The sequence below is a fragment of the Brachyhypopomus gauderio genome, chromosome 5 (genome assembly GCF_052324685.1).
Source record: "Brachyhypopomus gauderio isolate BG-103 chromosome 5, BGAUD_0.2, whole genome shotgun sequence".
In the NCBI taxonomy this organism is placed as follows: Eukaryota; Metazoa; Chordata; class Actinopteri; order Gymnotiformes; family Hypopomidae; genus Brachyhypopomus; species Brachyhypopomus gauderio.
The window spans coordinates 30,011,327-30,033,903 of NC_135215.1; the positions used below are offsets into that span (position 1 = coordinate 30,011,327).

Sequence of the window (22,577 nt, forward strand, 5' to 3'; positions counted from 1 at the left end):
CTGAATAAACATGTTATTTAATGGACAGTATGTAGGCTTACAAATTTATGTTCATGTCAACTGAATAAACCGTTGAACACGAGTAGCTTACATTTTATTGAGCATGTTTTTTTTTCTTCAAGTATCAAAGTAGAACAGCTTCCTCAAGCAGTCATTGATGCATTTTGGAAACAGGAGATGAGACCCTGGTCTAATGCACCCTCTGTATTAAGAAACCCTATCTCAAAAACTGACTTTTAGTCATTACTTGGGTAGCACGCATATGAACCATTTTAATATAGATTAATCTAGATTAATTTCAAGATTTCAGTGAGATTAATCTAGATTTAAAAAATTAATCTATGCCCACCCCTAATTTATATTTACATGTACAATTTTAAAGGTTAATATATAAGGGCTTAATATATGAAGATATGTCTTTATATGCCTGTCTTAGTTGTCCGTCCAAAATTCCCGGGGAGTCTGTAGGTTCTTTCCTCAAACTTAGAATTTGAGGCACGGACGTAATGGGGGACGACGACACTGGGAGACATGTCCCCCCAGCGCCCCAGTTCTCAAGCCAATTGTGTCCCCCCCACCTATGAAATCAAAATTTCGTACATGATTTGAGGTATAGGATATAGGACAAACGCATGTCACCTGATCTTACTGTGTGTTAATGATTTCATACATTTCACCATTTCAGAATAATGTAATTTTACATAGGCTACTCACACTTTGCTCCATCATTAATAAGCACATTTGATGCATTTACTTCAATTTAATTTGCAGCAGCATGGCCAAAATATAAACAGTAATAATAACTCTATCAGTTGTATGACCTATAAGTGGTTGCTTTTTGTTAAATATGGTTTCTAGTCTACCATTCATGTTTAGTAATTGAAATTATTACTGGTTCAATTTAAAATCACAAATAAAATTGTTTTTAGGCAGCATTTTGTTGACACACATTCAATTTGCTATTCTGTCATCTCTGCACATTACAATGTTCCAGAACATTATTGACAGATTGTTACTGACAGAGTGACATTTTGTGGTTCAGCCTCTGGAATTTCAAGCTCCTCCACAAACAGTACCCACCACCCACCATTAATACCACCCTGCACAACAGTCCCCCACTGTTGGATTATAAGGCTACAAGGCCACACTGTTTTTTGCATTAATTCCACAAACTCCTTTTGCATTAGTTCCACAATCTAATCAAACCTACATTAAATCTGCAAGCATTTGGGTTTTGAGATCAAACAGAAGTATAGAGGGTAACTTCTTCAGAAACCAAGAGCCTCTTCTTTAACCTGACACTGCAGCACAGTATTGGCAGCAAGTACACACTCAGACAACTTGACAACTGCAAAATACACACACACACACACACACACACACACACACACACACACACACACACACACACACACACACACACACACACACACACACACACACACACTTTCTTAACAGTGGGACAAAGTTGTGGCTCAGAAGAAATTCATGAACAGGTTTTGTATTTTTTAATATTGGGATATTCTTTACTGACAGAATATGGTTTTAAATGCAAAGTCAGTGTTATACAATATAGTGTAGGTTCCGTTTAATCTTGATTAATGAGTGTTGGATTAAATGTAGAATTTACCTTTCCTACTCCGAATCCATGATGCTGCTTTCATGGCTATAAACTGCCACTCATCATGAGCGTCCATTTTAAATCCATGTAACCAGATTAAAGCTAGAACTGTAGCCCAGATGCCTGGTTCCACCTGAACACAAAAGCATGCAATATACAGGGTCACTTGTATATAGTAATTAATCTGTTTAGGCGATATTTGTTTGGATATGTGGGTCATTCTGGCTTGTGAATAACAGGCTACCAATGTTGGACATGTAATCTTTCCAGCACCTACTATTTATTAATTAATTAATTTATTTGAAATGCAATTTCTAGAATAATCTTTTCTGTGAAACGGTAGGCTCCACTTTTGTTACCTATGACACTTTTGTTACCTTCAATCCATCCATCCTGTAGCCTTAATATAACAGTGTTTTTGGTATACTACATGGCCAAAGGTATATAGACACCTGACAGTCACCCACGTATGAGCATGTTTGACATTCTATTCCAAAATCATGAACATTTATGGAGTTGGTCCCTCTGACTGTGGTCCAACCCTGGAGCCAACCCTTACAGGTCCGTCTTTAGCAGCTGTAACATTTCCCACTCTGGAGACACCATAGTTCCATCACACAAAACATGTTAAACCACATCTGTATGGACCTTGCTTTTTGTGCACATGGGCACAGTAACACTGCAACAGGAACAGGCCTTCCCCAAACTCAATCCACAATGTTGGAACTGTATAATTGTCCAAAATGTCTTTCTATACTACAGCATTAACGCTACGTTTCATTGGAATTAAGGGTCTATCGAAACCTAAAAAACAACTCCAGACCATCGACCCCTTTCCACTAAACATCTTATTGTTAGTGTCTATTGCCAGATGGCGGAGTGTGATCCTTTACTCCAGAGCACACATTTCCACTACTCTATAGTCCAGTGGGATTGCATATTACACCACTCTGAATAGCTTTGCTGTGCAAGTTTGTGTGGTCTACAGCTTTGGGGCTGTTCCTAGACGCTTGCATTTCATAAGAACAGCAATTACAATAGGCTGGGGAGTTCTAGTTTGGTCAAAACTTCACCACCAGACCTGTCAAAGGTGGCATTCTATGACAGTGTCATGTTTAAAATCACTGGGTTTTTCATTACAACAATCTACCAATACAGGACAGTCTACTAATGTTTATTTCTGGAGTTTATTTCATGCTTAATTTTATAAATTTTTTTGCCAATGGGTGGGGCTGAACTCCCTGAACTCAATCATTAAGATGTTGGCATATGTGTGTGTGGCCTTACAGTGTGCCTTAACGTTTCAAAATAGAAGCACTTCCAACAAATATAGGCATCAGTATTAGATTATCATAATAATGTCTGTTACTCAGGCCTATGATATACTAACCTCTGCAGGCATCTGCTTGGCCACCTCATCCATTGACTTTCCAAACACCTGTGCCAGTGTGGACTCCATTTCCCAGCAGCCTGAAGCCTCTTGGAGAGAGATGAGCTGTAGCAAGGGGTCTGAAGGGTCTTTTACAGACACACATATGAGTGTGGATTATTGTGGAAGTAAAAACACACACACACACAAACCTTTTCAATTACTAAAAACCTATAACAGACGAGACTACAGTTGTTTGATCATTTGCATATGAGAGAGAAGGGAGATTCTTTGTTGTGTCAGTAGTGAACATTACGATCAATGTCATCAGCGTCATCACTAGAAAACTCAGCTGCAACATTCAATAAAACAGGAAAACAAGAAATAGTGGTGTATGTGAGAAAGAGAGAGAGATAGAGAGAGATAGATAGATAGAGAGAGAGAGAGAGGAGAGAAATATTTTTTTTTGTCAGCAGTGAACATTACCATCAATGTCATCAGTAGAGTCGTCACTGGAAAACTCAATGTAATCAGCTGCAAGAGCCACTAAAAAAATGGAAACAAAAAATAGTGGAGGAGCTGAGCATTTATGCTCTAACACACTTCTTTTCAACACTGTCTATACTTTCCCATATCTGAAATCGTAGTTGTGGTGAAGAGAGAGCTGATCCAAAAGTCAAAGCTCTGAATTTTCTGGTCAATCTACATTCAGACTATCAACTATGGTTACGATGTTGTTGCAGTGCAATGTTGGTGTACTGCACCCATGACTGCATTTTACATTCATCACCGAATTAAATTTATTGTTTATACTTTGACATTTTAAATCATACATGTTTAGTTAATTTAATCTGTTTTCTCTTTGCTCTTATTCTTATGTCAAGCACTCTGAATGACACCTCTGTATGAACTGCACTACACAGATAAACATATTAAATCAGCCTCATTTTCAATAATAGGTCAAGTTTAGAAACTACCATTTTCAATAACTTACCATCACCACCACCTCGTAGCACAGGCATACACATTAGCCGTGGTGCACCACAAGCCATAGCCATACACATCACTGGAGAGGAAGAAAGAAAGAGAATCAGATGTGTGTATGTACCCAAAACAAAATACATAAGAATAATGTCTCTGTGGAAGAGACTGAGTGGGAGGAACACTGACTAGGCACAGGCACGTTCCTCTTCAGCAGGGGCCCTTTCACAGCCTCCCCACTGCCCTTGTGAATGGCGACGAAGGCTGTGTGGGAGCTGCTCACTCCAGCCTGCACACTCAGCTCCACCACTCTGGCCCTCAGCTCCTCTTTGCCGCCTCCCTCTGCCTGCTGCTCCTTCTCCAGAGAGCGGATCCGTGACCGTGCAGCCAGTCTGTGGATGGTCAGTCTGCACAAACACGCATTACACCTCATGAGTGTAATCAGGCCAGCTGAGGGTTTGTTAGCTACTTTTACTACATACTAGTGTGCTACTAATGATCAAATCCACTAAACAAAGGTAGTGCCCATAAAACAGCACTGGCCTTTATGACATTTCTTTTGGTATTCTCTTCTGTATGTGTTGCTAAAACCTGTTAATGATTCCACAAAGCTGTTAAATTCAAATCAGCCTGTTTTATTGATGGAATTATCTTTATTAAGAGGTCATAATATCAGATGGGAAACTCATCCTCTGACAAACCCAGGGGAAATATGGAATATGTGTGTCTTGTACTATGGAGTCTAATTGCATGTGTGTGTTACCCAGTATTCTCTGCAGGCTTGATAGAGAAGCTGAGTGTGTTTGTAACGTGTTGATCTGCTAGGCGATACTGCAGTGTTATAGTCCCCTTACAGTCTGAGCTCTTACAGGCCTAAATATTAGAAAGAGGTAGAGTTATGTAAGCGTAACATAACTAATTCAGATAACTCACTAATTTCTTCATAACACAATGTCACAGACCGTCACTTAGAATGGTTAAGTCTTCATACAAGCTCTCACCTCTCCTTTCAGCTGGGCATAAATGAGTGCCCTTTGACCACTGAAGAGTACTTTCACAGGTGGACTCAGAAGACTGACAGACATGCCCTCTGGGACAGACCACACCTCTGAAATATCCATCACCGCTGGTTGTAAAGCAAAGCGGAGAGACTGCATGACCTAGGGAGGGCATTGAAAAAATAATGTGCAAAATAAGTGTGAAGTGTGAAATAACAGATGAAGGAAAGATGTGGAGAATGGAGTGTGAAATTTGTTCTTGACATTTAAGTGATCACTTAACATTACATTCTTTACTACAGAGAATGCAGTAGCAACCCCCCCCCCCCCCCCCCCCCATTTTTTTTTACTTTGGACTGCATGCGGTCAGTGCCTGTGATGAACTGGGCGTGGCCAGATCCCTCCTGAGCCATTCCTGTGATGAGGGCAGTGCTTGCTCCTTCACCAATTCCAAATGAGAAGCACCTGTGGAAACATGACACACCACCAGTTCAAGATCAGCCAAGCACTTGGTTTGCCATGCATATTATCTGCATTAGTGTATTACAGTAGTTTAGTTACAACAATTTTCCTCCATTATCAAGTGTACAGCAACAAACGGCCTGTTTGCCAAAGATACACCACCCTGGTGTTTAAGACCATAGAACGTGACAGAAATATTCTCAACATTGCAGTAACACTGCAAGTGCATGACTTGGGTGATTATGCATAAACGATCCAGCCAGAAAATCTGAACACTGGAATTATCTTTCACGTTACAACACACGTGCCTGTGGGATTCAGCATTGCTTCCTACGAGCTGGAGAACCTCCTTTGTGTTCCCCACCTCTCCATCAGTGAAAATGAACACCTGCAAACATTAAAATGGAGAACTTGTTGATGCATACTGTAGTTATAGTGGTCACTGGTAATAATAAATACTGGTACATACTCCACCATGTGAGAGGTGAAAGCTACAAGCCACATTATCCAAACATTATAGATTAGAACCTAAATGGACCGTTGTCAAACAGGTATGTGTTATGATGAATGATGTGTGTTTAAACACAACTATGTAGTGTATGTGGAGGTCAAGCATGATGGTACCTGTCTGGGGTGGTTAGGGATGCAAGGCTGACTGTAGATGTGTTTGAGAGGCTGCAGAATCTCCGTGCCACCCATGTCAGCCTGCATTTGTTTCACCCTCTGCACAGCCTGGTCCATTGTCTCCTGACTGTACTCCACACTTTTCCTGAAGCCAAATGCACCACATCATCCTTCACAGTATTCTGAATGAGTCATATATCTTCTCACCTCGTCCAGTGCTTATTGCTTCATCTGAAATCTCCTAATTAGTGAACTGGGAAGTGGAGCTATCTACCATCACCAGCTCTGGGAACATTTTAACATATGGCAGCATATGTTTTCACCATGTGATTACTCACGGGAAGAAGGATTCGTAACGCGAACCGAAGCCATAGATGTTGAAGTAACAGCCCATGGGGAGACTCTTTAGCAGCAGGAGCAGAGTGTTCTAAAGGGATCAGATAATATATTCATCCATCCAGCTGTTATTAATGCTGGTAAATGTATGTAACACCCTAATTGTGCGGATTTCTGGTGTATGGGCAAAAGGTGAAAGCTATAATTACTTAATTATGAAGATCACGGATATTATAAGTCTTTAATTTTGCAGGTCAGTTCAGTAGTGAATCTTACTCTGGCACTCGTGATACGCTCTTCTGTGTTCGGCCCATTACGCATCGGGCAGCTCATACTGCCAGACCTGTCCACTACAAACACAAACTCGCCACAGGACGACACCTCTGACACCACTGCCTCAGGGAATTCTGGATACAAACTTAGCATGACCACAGGGTCACCCATGAGAGAGCCTACACAAGGAAAAGATAAAACAGAGTTGTGGAAAAAATATATATCTGATATATATCTGATTATAACCATTTACCAGTGTACCTGGCTGAGCTGTGGGTACTCCAGCCTCAACTACTGCAGTGGGCTGATGGGGATTCTGATAATACAAAAACAGCTCGACATCTCTGTCAAACTTGTGACCTGCACACAGATTTACCTGAACACACACACACACACACACACACACACACACACACACACACACACACACACACACACACACACACACACACACACACACAAATACACAAAGAGAACACAGAATTAAAACATCAGTACTTCCCTCCAATAACATCACCATGTTATTACAAAAACATTCACAACAGAGTGGTGGGCAATAAAACTACCTTCACACTAGTCACTGTTTTACACGTCACAATGAGTTTGTGAATGTGTGACACATGTAGCAGTGCAGAGAGGAACTTTTGTCTTACAACTGCATTTAAATAAACAGGCCAGATAAGCATTCAGGCTACCCCTTCTTTACTGTCAGCTTGGGTCAACATATGTACATCCTCTAATCAGAATCACACACACTCACCTTTGCTCGTGTGTGATCTGTATTGAGGAACTCCAGGGGTTCAAGAGGACACTGGGACTTGACTGCAGTGATGGGGTTTGGAGAGCTCAGATTCATAGTAAGAGAGAGAGAGTAAGGAATCTGTGCAGATCCTGGAGTTATCTCAGACACTATACCACCACTCGTACCTGAGGGTAAAACCAGGGAAACCAGTGCAAAAGAGGCAAATTTGAGATGTATGACAGATACATAACACATTAACAATAGGTTACTTTAATCAAGGCAAGTTAATATGTACAGGAACTATAGGGTGTTATTGACCACAACTGAGATAATTTAGTGGTATAGCAAAGATTAGAAGATTGATTTTGTACCAGATATGTCATTCAGGAATGCATACAATGTGATGTGTTGTGGTATTGATCAGGACTGGCTCTAAAAGAAGCAGGTAGCCATGGATTCTCAACACTTTTGCTGCTATTATTTAAAAGCAGAGTTCTACACAATATGCACAGAGACTAAACCTGCACCAAAACTGTTTTGTGTTACCTGGTGGGGAGTAGCGGGGGTTGAGAACTGCCGGCAGACAGAAGCGAAGTGAGTGGTCTGCCTGCACAGAGAGCTCGGTGACGTACACAAAGGTGACTGCAGCACTCTGTCCCGGGGGCAGGCTCCCCACACTCAGGCGGAATACATCAGTGCTCTCCTCACTCTCCTCCAATAAGAAGGCCTGCTCGCCTGAGCTCAGAGCATCGTCATAGAGCTGTCGCGCCTGCCATGGAAAAAAAACACACACACAAAAAAAAAAAAAGAGTTCAATGTTATAGATTTGCATACATTTATAGCGTGAAAATAATGTTATTACAACAAATTCTTCTCTGAGAAATCTATAGTCAATGTTGGTTTATAACCTTCTATAGTCTAAGCCCATATATTTTAGGTAACTCCTAACATTGCTCAAATGTAAGTGTGTCCAATAGCAAACTCATTGATTTCCTATTCATTGTAACAATCTATGAACCATCTCTGCTATCTGTACCATTTCAGGACTTGCACAATCACTTCTTGCAAAAAAACAGTACAACTGGACATTAACAAAACACAAGGAGCAAGTATGAACCCAGGATAATGGGTGCTCAGGTTTTATGTATGATTTTTGTTGGCCTGATGACTTTTTAAAATGCATAATTTCTGAAATGCATCCAGGTTTAGTTGAATAGCAACAATGCTTCTCTGAAGACTCTGCTCCTCATCCTCTCTGACTCACCTTCTCTTTCTCCTGTACCTCAGCCACAACCTCCTGGTCTGCAATCTTGGCACTGAAGTGGCAGACAGCAGCCTCGGCAGGCATGGGGAACACAAACAGAGCCTCCACTGGGCCCTGCTCCTCATTCACATACTGCAAGGTGGAGCTCACTGTAGCTACATGCCCCTCAGTCTGTAGATTCACCTCTATGCTCTTCAGAGGGACTGATCAGGAAACACACAGGTACAGTTTAGTTAGCTGAATTAAACCCAACCTGAACCATTCTATAAGTCTCTCTGAGTGGCCCAGCTTTGCAAAAACAAACATGACATGAGCAAACTGAAATCTGCAAATTGACACATATGATGCAATCAAATTAAATTTTGGAGACTTTTGAACAGGCTTTGAATAGTTTCCAAAGCTTGAACTAAAGTCACTGATTATAACCTAAGCAGACTTCTTGCCATCAGACATCCATGAAAGTCCTGGACCTTTTTTATCGAGGCTTTAAATCAAATAATAAAAATCTTTTAGCATCAAAGACAACATAATTCTCGAGTTCATACCTGGCTCATTCTTGTTGGTTACCAAGCCACAGTTCACCATTTTGCCCACTGCAATCCAAGCTCTGTGTGTGATATCTAAGACATAACAAAAACTGATTTCAGAGAGAAATTACCATGAATTATTTACTGAAATAATTATTTGCAGAGATGGTAAAGGGAAAACAGCTCGATTGTACGTCAAACGAAGCACAGACAAGGTTTGATGGCCCGAAATAGACATATTACTAAGTCCTAAGTGACAGGAACAGAGGCATTACCTTATAGAGTAGCTACACCACGGCAGAAGTGTAAGGTCGAATTAAACGGCGCAGGTCTGCACGTTAGTTTGTGTCTTTATTTATGGTGATTATCAGTGCTGACGCTGTAACTGTGTGTTTGGTCAGACGGAAACGCATTCGTTGGGCGTGTCCATTCGGTGGTGCAATTTGGCCATAGTGTTTACAAACCAACTGGAAATAGTTTGCAGTAGTGCAGTTATATTTTTCTATTAGATTTACACATTTAATGTCCGAAAAGTCATTATTCAAAACAATTATTAGAACTCACGTGACAAATTAGTGTTGATGATATCGAGAAAAATATTCGGTGTGAAATGTTTGTGCAGTTTTTATTTTAGATTATTTAGTTTGCACACCAGTCTACACTTGCCTCACATGTGAAAACCTGAAGACAAACACTAGTGTTTAGGAAAAGAAAACCGACATTTACGATGGTTGGCGTATCCCCCTTTATTCGTTCTGCGTCCGAACTGAAGAACCCACTGAGTTATTTCGTGGGAATTATTTCGTGGGGAGCAGGCACAGCCAGAGAATGTATAGAGGACTCCGGGTTTGTGTTGGAGGCGAGAAAGTTAAATATAGATGAAAACAAAAATAGTAAAACAGGTTCTCACCACTTGGACAGGATCCTTTAATTTTGCACAGTACGTGTATTACACTAAAACAAAGCAACGAAAGATTTCCTGTTTATGTCCTTTTCTTCAGCGAATGGAGTTTGCAGGTAGGACGCCAGCGTCAGCTCACCAACCAATCAGCACTCAGCAAGCGTCAAGCGTGGGGTTTGGCTGTATTAACGCTTTCAAACCTACACGTATAAACTGCATGCATGAGTAGTGAACCAAGAAAATGAGAATTTCATTAGCCTACACAAAGGAAAGTTCAAAGGAAGTGTTATGGAAAGGAAGCAAGAAATAATTAAGTAAATAAAATAAACAGACAGATTGAGTTGTTAAAGTCACTCATGGCTTTACCTGATTTGCTCAGAGCAATTCTCTCACTCGCTTTTGCCCTCACTCGCTCTCAATTGGCACCCATAGCACAAACATTTCGAGAGGAGTCGGTGCTTCCTTCTGTCCAGACATTTTCAGTTTTACACCACACACACCAACCAAGGTCTTCACACCTAAAGACTATTCATATAAATAAATGCTATATCAAATGAAATAGATTAATTTCTCCTTTAGGGCAATTTCAAGATAGTGTTCAGTTAACAACAAAGTAGTATGGAAATGTGCAATTAATGTAAAAAAAAAAAAAAAAAATTCACTCCTTCTGGTCTACCACCCGCTGTCCACCCAGGAATACGGGCCGGCGTGCTAATTACAGCGCGCTAGCTCGCTTAGCTAGATCGCCTGTCAACTTCGGTCTTCTCAACATCCCCTCACGTACGAGCAAAGGACATCTCGTTTAAGATCTCCTGACTGACCGTAAGTCTGACATTCTCTGCTTAACAGAAACCTAGCAACAGCCCAATGACTTTTCACAACTCAACGATTCTACTCCACCTGGGTTTGTTTACGTCTGTCAACCACGTAGCGTATAGGTCGCGGAGGGGGACTCGCGATACTTCACCGCGAGAATTGGAAAGTCCTCTCGGTATCTTTGCCTGCTGCTGACAGTTCACTGGAGTGTCGTGTGACCTGCCTGGGTCCCTCTCCTACCTTCATAGCTACAGTCTACCGTCCTCCTACACAAGGACTTTATAACCGATTTTGCCTCTCTACTCACTCATCTATCTACTCTGTCACCTAATGTAATATTGCTGGGGGATTTCAATATACATATGGACCGCAGTTATCTTCCTCTCACCAAAGACTTTTCCTTTCTCATTCTGCTCCCTGGTATACCCCTGAACACCGGCTAATTAAAGCTAAAGCTCGTCAACTCGAGCGACTATAGAAAATCTGGTCTCATTATCCACAAATAAATGCACAAAACTCACACACTACATTATAAGAAAGCAATTGCTCTGGCAAAATCATCATACTTCTCTGGACTAATCAGTTCTAACAAAGGGAACACTAAAACACTGTTCTCTTTAGTGAACAAATTTCTTTAACCCACAGCCTCCCTACCCTCTCACCTCTATTCAACAAACACCTGTAATTCTCTGATGATGTTTTTCAATGAAAAAATTTGTTAAATCCCCCATCTATTGCCTCTGTCTTCTTCTGTACCTCTCTCACAGTTACTCTCTCCTGTTTTCAACTCCAAGATTCATCTGTCATTTCCGATTTTATTAGCAAATCGAAGCCTTCTTCATGTCAGTTTGATCCTTTCCCTACAGTTTTAGTTAAATCCTATCTTCCCTCTCTGCTCCCCCTCATAATTGCCATTATTCATTCATCACTTACTACTGGAATTGTTCCTATCCACTCTTTAAAACAGCAGCCATTATTCCTATTTTGAAAAAACCTGGCTCAGATGCCAATCATTTTAATAAGCTCCGCCCAATTTCTAACCTCCCTTTTATTTCCAAAATACTCAAAAAAGTTATTGCCACTCAACTCAGTAGCTACTTATCCCTAAACTCCCTATGCAAACAATTCCATTCTGGTTTTGCCCCCTCCACAGCACAGAAACTGCCCTTATTAAGATCACTAATGACCTTCTTATGGCAGCTGACTCCGGTTTACTTTCCATTGTCATTGTTCTTGATCGGAGCACAGCCTTTGACACTATTTTCTCATACTATGCTTCTTAATAGACAATTTTTCATTGGCATTAACCATATCACACTTGACTTGACTGGTTTCATTCATATCTCTCAGGCCATACTCAGTTCATCCAACTCAAATCTTCCAGGTCTCAGTCTTCCCCTGTTTCTTCTGGTGTGCCCCATGGTTCTGTCCTGGGCCCCACCTTTTCAACATTTACCTCTTGCCCCTTGGCAATATATTTCGCTCATATAATATTGATTTCCATTGCTATGCAGATAATACCCAGCTCTACTTATCTGGTGTTTCCACCCTCATCCCTTTCAAACTGTCTATCTGAAATAAAAACCTGGTTTGCATCTAATTTCCAAAAACTTAATAGCGATAAAACTGAAATGTTGCTCTGCAATTCAAAATCCACACCATCTAAAGTTCACAGTTTATCCATCCCAATTGACAGTTCCTTAGTCTCCCCCTCACCTCAGGTTAAGAGTCTGGGTGTCATCCTAGATAGCATTTTATCTTTTCACTTGCACATCAGTAATATAACCCAGTCTGCATATTTTCATTTCCGTAACATCAACCCTCACCCCACATACTGCATCTATTCTTGTTCATAGCCGTGTTACCTTCTGTATTGACTACTGCAATTCTCTCCTCTTTGGCCTTCCTTATTAATCCCTCCATAAGCTTTAGCTGGTTCAGAATACACCTGCTTGTATTATTTCTAAAACTCCTTCATTCCAACACATTACACATGTCCTCCAACAACTCCATTGGCTTCCTTTTAAATATAGAATCAATTTCAAAATCCTTCTCTATACATTCAAGGCCATCTATAATCTTGTCCCCCCATATCTGTCAAATCTCTTCCATTCATCTGTGCCTCTTGCTCGTATGAGGACCATGGTGACCAGAGCTTTCAGCTGCTCCCAAACTCTGGAACTCCCTCCCACATGACATCTATAACATTGATTCTCTTCCTCTTTTTAAATCTAGACTCAAAACTCACCTGTTCAAAATAGCCTATTCCCTGTGATTTACTTTATTGTCTATTGTATGTTTTGTGTTCTTTGTTGCGTATTGTGTTATCTCCATAATTTGTTTTATTTATTTCTTGTAAAGTGTCCTTGAGTGTTGTGAAGGGCGATTATAAATAAAATTTATTATTATAGCTGACATGTAAACATTTAATCATTTTTGTCATTTTTTAAATCCAAAGTGACTTACAATTTTGACTGAGAACAATATGAGCAACTGGGGTTTAAGGGCCTTGCTCAAGGACCCAACAGTAGCAATGCAATGGTGGGGCATGAACTGGCATGAACCTGGCTAACCAGCTTACAATGTAACACACTAATTACATTTTAATAACAAACACATCACAATAACAATATAATAACAATTACTGTAATTACACTGTAATATCTGTAATATCATACTGTAATATATTAACATTTAACATTAACATAATCACATTGTAACCACACCTCATACTAACAAGATTATAATGGAATTACCTATTGCAAACATCAAAAAGAAAGTAACTACTTATAATAATTGAATTACAAGTTGCCGTACACCAGCGTTTCTCAAAGTGTGGGGCGCCCCACCTGCATGGGTATTGCAGGTGGGGCGCAAGCAATTGGAAGAAATGAACCTTTCTAAAGCCTGGTTTATTTCCCGAGTGACCGTAGCGCATGACTCCGCCCACCTCGTGCGAACAGTGGAAGCGTTTATACTTTCCGCGTGCAGTGTTCTGCGAAACGATATGTGGTAGTATAAAGAAACACCCCTCAAAAACAGGGGAAGGAACATTTACCTGATGAATTTTAATGTTGCTTTGTGTTTGTGGTAGTATAAAGAAACACCCCTCAAAAACAGGGGAAGGAACATTTACCTGATGAATTTTAATGTTGCTTTGTGTTTCAGGTTTGAAAGTGCTGAAATTTAGGCTAAAGTACATGAAAATGCTTGAAATTGTAACTACTTCGTTTCACAACAAATATCTGTCTGACTGAACAGTTCTCTTGTATTACATTAACAAATACGAGCCTCTTGTAATTCCAGGACAAAACATGAGAACGTGAAGACGTTAAGATTGGGCGTTTTGAAAATAAACAACCATTAAATAATGTGATAAAAAGCGAATTATTTCGAATCATTTCAAGTATATGTATAAATATTTAACTTATTTAATTTTAACATGCTGGGAAATATTGAAATGGACTTTGAAAATGACGTACAAGTGCTTTAATTCCACCTTCTAAAGGTGTATTATTTGCGCGTGAAGTTACAAAATTCGAGAGGTGCACGACCTCGCGAACCGACAGCGAATAAGGCGAAGCCACAGCGATTACGTCATTTTCGCTCGCGGTGCGTCAAGTATAAACCAGGCTTAAGCCTGTCGTTTTAATGCTTGTTTGGTTTTCATAAGCCCCGGATGTTTAAAACGTTTGCCACCCAACCCCCCCATCTACAAATTACGTTTGCTGCCACCCCCCACCCCCCCGACTACAAATTACGTTCGTCGCCACCCCCCGTCTACAAATTACATACGTTCATCGCCACCCCCCCCCCCCTCCGGGCAACAAATTACGTTCGCCATCCGAACTGCGGGAACTTATCTATTTTCACAAAAAACCTCGATTTTATTTTAGTTTTGTCTCGTGTTTTTAGTTTTATTTACCTTTATATTATCGTTTTATACCTTTGTGACTCCGTGGTTTTTATATCTTACCGGTCGCTTCTTTCAGAGGTTGTTACGCTTTGCTGTGCTAATGATAACAGCCATTGTTTACAGTCGTTGCTATGCTAATGCTAAGCGCTATTGTTTATGCTCGCTGTTTCGCTGCTTAACTCTTTAACCAGATGAAAACTCTTTGTTTTCATCCTGTTGTCACTGATCACGCTTCACTCGACGGATACAATGCTGTTATACACTCCTTACGAACTTCTGCAGCTCAATCGTAGGATTGTCCGCCTCCCCACCTCCATTGCTACTACATGTGCTGCCCTGGGTATAGCTCGCCGTCCATGTTACACTCACCGTGGCACCTCTTTCTCCAAACCTAAGGCCCATTATTCATCTGTACCTAGACCTGGATGCATTCCCACTATCTGGACTTCTAATCGGCTCTCATCTCGTCATTCCCAGTTAACTCAGTCCAATTCCAACAACAACATCAGCAACTACAGACCGGTATCTCTCCTCTCATTCCTTTCCAAGATCCTTGAACGGGCTGTACACAACCAGCTATCCTCTTTTCTCTCACAGAACCAGCTTCAGGACCCCAACCAATATGGCTAGCACATTCTACGGAAACTGCACTCATTGCAGTAACTGAGAAACTCCATGCGGCTAGAGCAACTGGACTATCATCAGTTCTGATTCTGCTTGACCTTTCGGCGGCCTTTGACACAGTCAATCACAAGATCCTCCTGTCCATCCTCTCAGGCCTTGGTATCTCTGGCAATGCATGGACGTGGTTTGCATCCTACCTGGAGGGTCGTTCCTACCAAGTAACATGGGGACGATCAACATCCACGCCATGCAAACTCTCCACTGGTGTTTGTTGCGCTAACCTTTTCTTACCTCAGCGCAGCGTGTTCGTTGATTGCAAAAGAAAACATTACCAGTCTTGTCTTTATCCTTTTTATTAAAAAATACACATAGGCCTATTAATTAATACAGAGATCTCTGGAGAGCTCACATTACCTAATCATGTCACCCCATGTGCAGCTCTGAAGCTGTCTGCTCTCTTCACCATTATATATGCTTTCCTTCCTAAACATAGGAACTGCACATTCCATTGTTCAACCTACAGCTGTCTCTATTCTGGAAGCGAGGTCTTACTACCTGGCCTTACCACATAAGGTCACAGTGAGCCTCCTCTCACACATCCCATTTTTAGCCTACTGCAAACGCATGGAGTATTGGAAGTGGCACACAAGCACGTACACAGTCATTCTTACTAACAAGCAACTTAATCCTTAATATAATGTAAGCAACACATATAGTAATTAATATTAGAGATTTGATTAATACTTTATGACTTGTCAAAATATATAAATTATGATAAGCTGTTGATTCAATACTGTAATGTAAACAAACTATGAAGGGATTAAGATGAAAATCACAACAATTCCCCCTTTTTGATCTCTAAATAGATCAAACTTTAAGTTAATCCAAAACTACCTTTTCATCTTCTGACTCCAACTATGACATCATACCCAAACACCTTTGTGGTTCCTGCTTCTCAATCTTACTGCTGATTAAGCTTCCAACTAAGCTTCTTCTACATTGGACAACAACATTCACCTGTAATCATAAGTCAAAAGTATTCCCACAGAAGTTAACACAGACATAATAAGACAGTCAATTCAATTATCTGCTGTCGTGTCCATTTAGTATAATCTGATCCATGAATGCCTTATATCTTAATTTCTGACGTATTTTCCAGTGATGGTCCCAGTGTTGGGGCAGGTCTAAACCATACTATGTTTATCCTAATTAGGCCTAAGGGGTCTTAACCCGATTGGCCCACTCCTATTACTAGATATACGGTACATGACCTGTACTAGAGATGTGCCAGTACTCCAGATGAAAACATCCCAATTCTATTGATAGAATAACTAGGTTCTTGGTACGATGTGCGTCTCTCTGAACAATAATGCTTACCTTTGAACTTTATTATTGCTAAATGGCCGTCCCAGCCGGCCAGTAGTATGATTATCAACTCCTAAAGCTTTATGTGAAACTCTCCAAGGGATCTCAGTTATGCAGCTACTATTACAACAATATTGGCCTTGACCCACCATGGATCCATATGCACAGGGGGCAGTCCCCTGTAAGGTCCTTTAACATGTTGTTAAATACTAACAATCACAATGCTACTACTTTCAATGATAATACAAAAACATATAGACAAAAAACAATGTTACACAAGGCCTGTAAAACAACATTAGACAATATTACTGAACATCCAAATACATCACAAAACATTTACTGCAGCATCATCTATTCTTCTGCCCTGTTGGAGGCAAGATTATCTTCTTATCCCACGAAGGAGGTCAGGGTGGACTACCTGATTGTTGAACCTCCGCTCTCAGGTGTTATTTTGACCTGTCGTTTGAGAGCTCCGTATCTCGGCGCGCTGGTTCTGATGCTCAGCACCGGCTGAGGTGGTACCACGTTTCTCCTTTGCCCTTCAATCGGACAGCGTGTGATGTTCTCTTTAGTGACCTTGAATGGACTGGTCCACCTGGGCTCTGACCACTTTCTTTTGATGACCTTAAGCAGGACCCATTTGGTTACCGGCAGGTCCGTTGGTTCTAACTCCTCTCCTGGTACCTGGACAGAATAAGCTTCACAAATTACTTTTTTAGTTCACTGTAACCTTCCTTGTACGACCCCGAGTGTACCTGTCAGGTTTCGCAAGCGCATTGGGGGACCCCCGAAAACTTCTCACTGTCATGAGCTCAAACGAAGTGAATCCTGCAACAAAATTCACTGAAGATCTTCTGGCCAACCATATAAATACCTTTGTGCACATACCTTTTCCTTTACCTTTACCATTATACTTACCATTTATAATCTCCATTTTAGCCTGAGATTGAGAATGATAAACCAACCCACATTTGTGTCTCAAACCCAAATTTTGTTCCACAAATTTTAGCTCCTAGCTAGTAAAGTGCATCTCATTATCTAAGCATACTTAATTTAGTATACAATGGTGCAGTATCCAGTAATTTTTATCAACATTCTGCAGACTGACCTCGAGTCATCTGCCCTGGTGGAAATGCTTCTACCCAACCTGAGAATTTATCCTCAGCCACTAACAAATAGCTTAATCCCCGTATTGGTATTTCCATACCCATGTAGTCAATCTGAACTTCATCTCCTATTTTCATTGCATTTTGTACAGAACCTCACATATGTGTATTTCCTTACACAATTCTCTGCTGCTGTAACAATGCAAATTTCCCCACTGAGTGATTAACAAAGAATTATCATATCCTATCTTAGCTCCTTTGGTCCAGGGAGCCTGCTTAGACCTTTCCTTAAAGCATGACAGCTGTTATGCATGTTTCAAATATCACATTACTCTGTCCAGACTGCTATTACGTCAGTATAGGTGCCATCAGTTAACCAAAATTTTCTTAATTTATTTCTACCCACATGCTACCCTGTGTGCCTCAGTTAACACTGGTTTGATCAATAGATTCTATATAATTAGTTTCCCATTTGGTCCTTTCCAGAGTTCCTTATTTCTTACCATATTTACTCAGCAATGCTATTTTATTTTAATAATAAAAATTTTATTTAAGTACTCTATTTCTTAATTTTTTTCTCTGGGGTCAATTTTCCTGTACTTTACATAGCTCTAGGTCCTGTGGTCTGCCTTGCAAACCATCTAATGTGCTCCTATTTGCCTCTGTCTCTCAACTTACCCCCTTTTGTTATCTTGTCACTCTGTGCGTACAACCTCTGATTTATGCTGTGTGCATGGTGTTGTCTAACAGGTGTATCTCCCCCTTTACTGAAATATCATTCAGGAATGTATTTCAGAAACTTCTAAAAAGAGTAATAAGTTTTAATCAGTAATTTGCTAAGTCCACAGCCTATGCCAATGTCTGTTTTAGTTTAATAAATCAAATCAAACTTTAATAAATTAAATTTAAAATAAGTCTTTCTTTGTGATGGAAAATACTAGTCAAATGAAGTTATTTTAATGCACTAGTTATTACAAGATTTAAATTAGCTCACACTCAGATAGTTGTTACCCGATGCCCTGTTGTCCTGGTTTCCTTATCATGCTTACCTACTCCTTACCCATGTGACCAGGGTGTGAAGATAATGAGATGTGTGGAGTGGCTGAATCTCCCATTATCTACCAGCACTGCTGCGCATGTCTCAGCTTTGCAGGGTTGCCGCCCCTCAGGCCCCAGTAACCTAGTTTACCTGATCCTGTAGCTGTTCTTCAAATTCCTCCCATGAATTGGATCCCCTCCTATGTCATAAGACAAAATAACATAAACTGGGTCGGGTGGCAGGACAAAGGTTCAATCAAAGTGATCTGGCTTCCAGGAAATGAACTGGGAGTGGATGCCCCTCGCGGCTCATGAGTGAGACTTCAGGAAACCCCTGTAGATAGCAACCGTGGAGGCCAGTCTGTGGACTTCAGGTGCATCAGGTGTCTGCTGTCTGTAAACAGTGCATTTGTAATGTCTCTTCCACAGGTTAACAGGTACAGTCTTTGATCTCAGGAACCTGTGTTTAGTGGCCTGCTGGCCACATTGTACAGTCATTTGAACAGTTCTGTGCAGACTTTGATATTCTCCAGCCAGAAATGATAGTCTTTGAGTACCGCCAGTGAGGGACAACATAGGGTTTGCCGTAGCTTTGCTGTCCGAGTTCTCATCAGGGCCCCGCCATTGCCCTGGTACTGCAGAAGGGTTTGGTGCTGGACCTCTGACCTCTGGCCCTCCTTCATCCTACGGTTCTGTGGGGACTCTCTTTCGCCCAATGACTCTCCTGAACACAAAGAGAAAGCATCCACCCCACCTGCCACAACGAAGTTGCCAGGATCACTGTGACCTTCCTTGCCCCTTCCCAAAACCCCTTCCTCTAAAATTTAGGTTAAACCCATACTGTTAATACTACTGCATAAAATAATACACTTAGGGGACATATTGAGGTCTCTAGGGCGGATCCCCTGTGCTCTGAGATCTTTTAGATTGCAACAGCTTGATCAGAGACATTTTATCTCTGCCCAGCTTCAAGAAGAGTCTCAACACCTTCCTGTTTAGATCTGCTTTTAATTAAGAAACTCCAACTTTATTCTAATTGCCATCTTACTTTCTTTATTGCAATATTATTTTATAATTTGTCACTCTATTACATTCTTTTAATATGTTTGATTTCTTTTATCTTTAATTTCTTTTAACATTTCACTTTTTGTCTATTCTTTAAAACACCGAGTTGCATGTATGTTTGAAAGGTGCTATACCAATACAGAGTATTATTATTATTATTATTATTAAACATTTCCTAGTCACTTTAACTGGCATCAGGTTTCTCATATTAAACTGACAACATACAGACCTATTCCAAAATTAGAAAAACATAGAAACATTGATTATTATTCAAAAAGCTACTTTCCTGGATTATATTTTCAAGGCCCACAGTGTAAACGATTTAAAGTATTTATTTTTATTATTATTATAATTACCACCACTCCTCTAAGTGTCCCAGAGCCAAGCTCTCTAGCTGCTGTCAGCTTGTCCAGTTTTAGCTATCCAAATACCTCACCGTTTCACTGACATTTCCACCTCACACACTCGCTTTACTTACCCCGGTGTGTATGCTATTTATAACTACTCCATCCAAGTCTCTTTTAAAATGCAGTTTACACTTCACCCCACGGCATGCGTTCCCTTTTTTAGCCTTAAATACTAATATTCAATGTCAAGGGTAACTCGCGCGTTTTAAACTCCACGTCGTCGGTTTTTATCTATTTGTACGATTCCTGTTTTTACATTAATTCCTGGATAACTTAGTTAGTGGGCATTACCGAGTTTAACTCATACGGTGGTGGTGTATCTTCCTGAATATCTGCTGTGTAGACCCCACTCCTTCTAGTTGATTATGAACAACCCCCAGCAAACAGTATTTGTACATGTGTCACAGAGCTAAATCTTCTCAGCGTTTGATAATTTTACGAGTTAAACGTGTGCACTTTAGCCAGTTGGTCTATTTTGCGGCGATGTAACAATTCTCGGTTAAGAGGCGGAGGCAAATACACGAATTAAATTTTACTTTTTGCTCGCTTGTCTGCTTGTCTAGGCACACTGTCCCTACGCAACAGGTGCGCGCGCTGAGGCATTTCTCTAGACGTTCAACTAAGATTAATTACTTAGTTACTAAATACAGAGGAGGGACAAAACCCATACTGTGTACAAACAATCCTGATTTCAATACTAAATGACATAACCTAGCGTTAAGATATAAGAAATTATGAGGAAATTAAATACACCCACTTACAATCAAAACTATAACACCTCAGACAAAGCACATACTATGCTATTTGTTAAACAACGAAGGAAGAAATTTATCCGATGACTTATAGCCAATATATATATGGGATACAGAGAAACAACTGTCATTAACAGGACAAACCCAGCAACCATTTAAAGTATAAAAAAGACCGTCAGCATAGCGAACCCAACTTATTCAACACAATAAACGACACACGAACTTATTAACAACCGGACTTGTTTTATGATCCCTAAAGTATAGTTTTAGACTATGGGTTGGCCTGAAACATATTCAACACTCAAACAATGACAATATATGAACCTACAAAGTATAGTCTGAGACTAGGGGAGGGTGCAAAATTGAGAAATTTAACTCGGAAGTAAAACACAAGTAATCTCAGGACGAGAAAACATCCACGCACGATCACTAAGCTTTACCGACCAGACACAAGGAGAACTTATATACAATATGCAAGCAATGCATGGAACAGAAACAAATGCAATATACTTAATTATACAAAATGACCCACAGCACGCCTTACTTACTATGCAAATGAATACTCAACGTAATCGCCAAAGACACAAGGTACAGCTGATACTAAATATATGCAGGACCAAACCAAAGGGGAAACCTGAATAAATTAAATACGAATGAGGGAGGAGTCACATATTACATACGAGACTCTAATGTTTTATAATTAATTACATCTGAGGACACACGATTCTGTGTTGGTCACCCATACTGTCACATAACAGCCAGCCCTTCAAATATCACACTGCTTATGATATTCTTCAATAGTATAAATCACTTTACTAGTCACACTCATCTGTTCCACTAAGGTATTCCATACCCTTAAAACTAACATTAATTCTACTTAAAACCATTTATAAAACTTGCATTTTCCTCACCAGTTACATACGTTGATAAAAACAGATACTCACCCAGAAGTTCTAAATATAGAACGAGAGTTCCGTTCTGACACCGTGAGGTTTTACCATCCTCAATCAATTCAGGTGCATTATCCGGCTTTTTGCTTTATCGAAATAATATTAATTTATGGACTCCTCAAGATCCAAAGGTTAATATCAATACCTAGCTAGCAAGACTCGAACTTGCGTAGGTCTCGTTCCTCTCGTCAAAGGAACGGATCGGCCGCCACACCACGGAATAAACCTTAAATAAAAACTTGTTAGTTTTCATTATTACACAAAAACTTGTTAGCTTTCATTTTGCCGGTAGGGACTCGAACCCTAAAATCACCTTTATGGGACTCAAACCCATTTTCCATAGTATACTTTTACCTTTTTAGACAAGACTGGATTTAATTTAGAATCATCCAAGTACTGTCAGTTCACCACAATTTAGTTACAATTCAAATTTTGCAGAT

The 22,577-nt window shown here is 40.3% G+C and overlaps 1 protein-coding gene across 6 annotated transcripts; it reads right to left on the reverse strand.

The window, feature by feature from the left end:
- Positions 1-72: 72 nt before the first annotated feature.
- On the reverse strand, positions 73-11,137 carry LOC143515071 (von Willebrand factor A domain-containing protein 5A-like). 6 transcript variants are annotated; one of them, XM_077006988.1, is made up of 21 exons: positions 10,999-11,137; positions 10,465-10,623; positions 10,108-10,298; positions 9,216-9,290; positions 8,671-8,873; positions 7,953-8,175; positions 7,425-7,591; positions 6,926-7,040; positions 6,668-6,843; positions 6,394-6,482; positions 6,056-6,200; positions 5,740-5,819; positions 5,320-5,434; positions 4,973-5,131; positions 4,735-4,844; positions 4,161-4,378; positions 3,985-4,056; positions 3,477-3,536; positions 3,012-3,139; positions 1,631-1,754; positions 73-1,348 (listed from the first exon to the last, which is right to left on the reverse strand). In XM_077006988.1, the coding sequence occupies exons 4-21, from the start codon at positions 9,253-9,255 to the stop codon at positions 1,269-1,271; spliced, it is 2,304 nt and encodes a 767-aa protein (XP_076863103.1). In that variant the 5' UTR covers positions 9,256-9,290; positions 10,108-10,298; positions 10,465-10,623; positions 10,999-11,137; the 3' UTR covers positions 73-1,268. The 6 variants fall into 6 exon arrangements, with proteins under 6 accessions (XP_076863103.1, XP_076863102.1, XP_076863101.1 ...); XM_077006987.1 differs by having other exon boundaries at positions 10,883-11,036; XM_077006986.1 differs by lacking the exon at positions 10,999-11,137 and having other exon boundaries at positions 10,465-10,734.
- Positions 11,138-22,577: the final 11,440 nt, after the last annotated feature.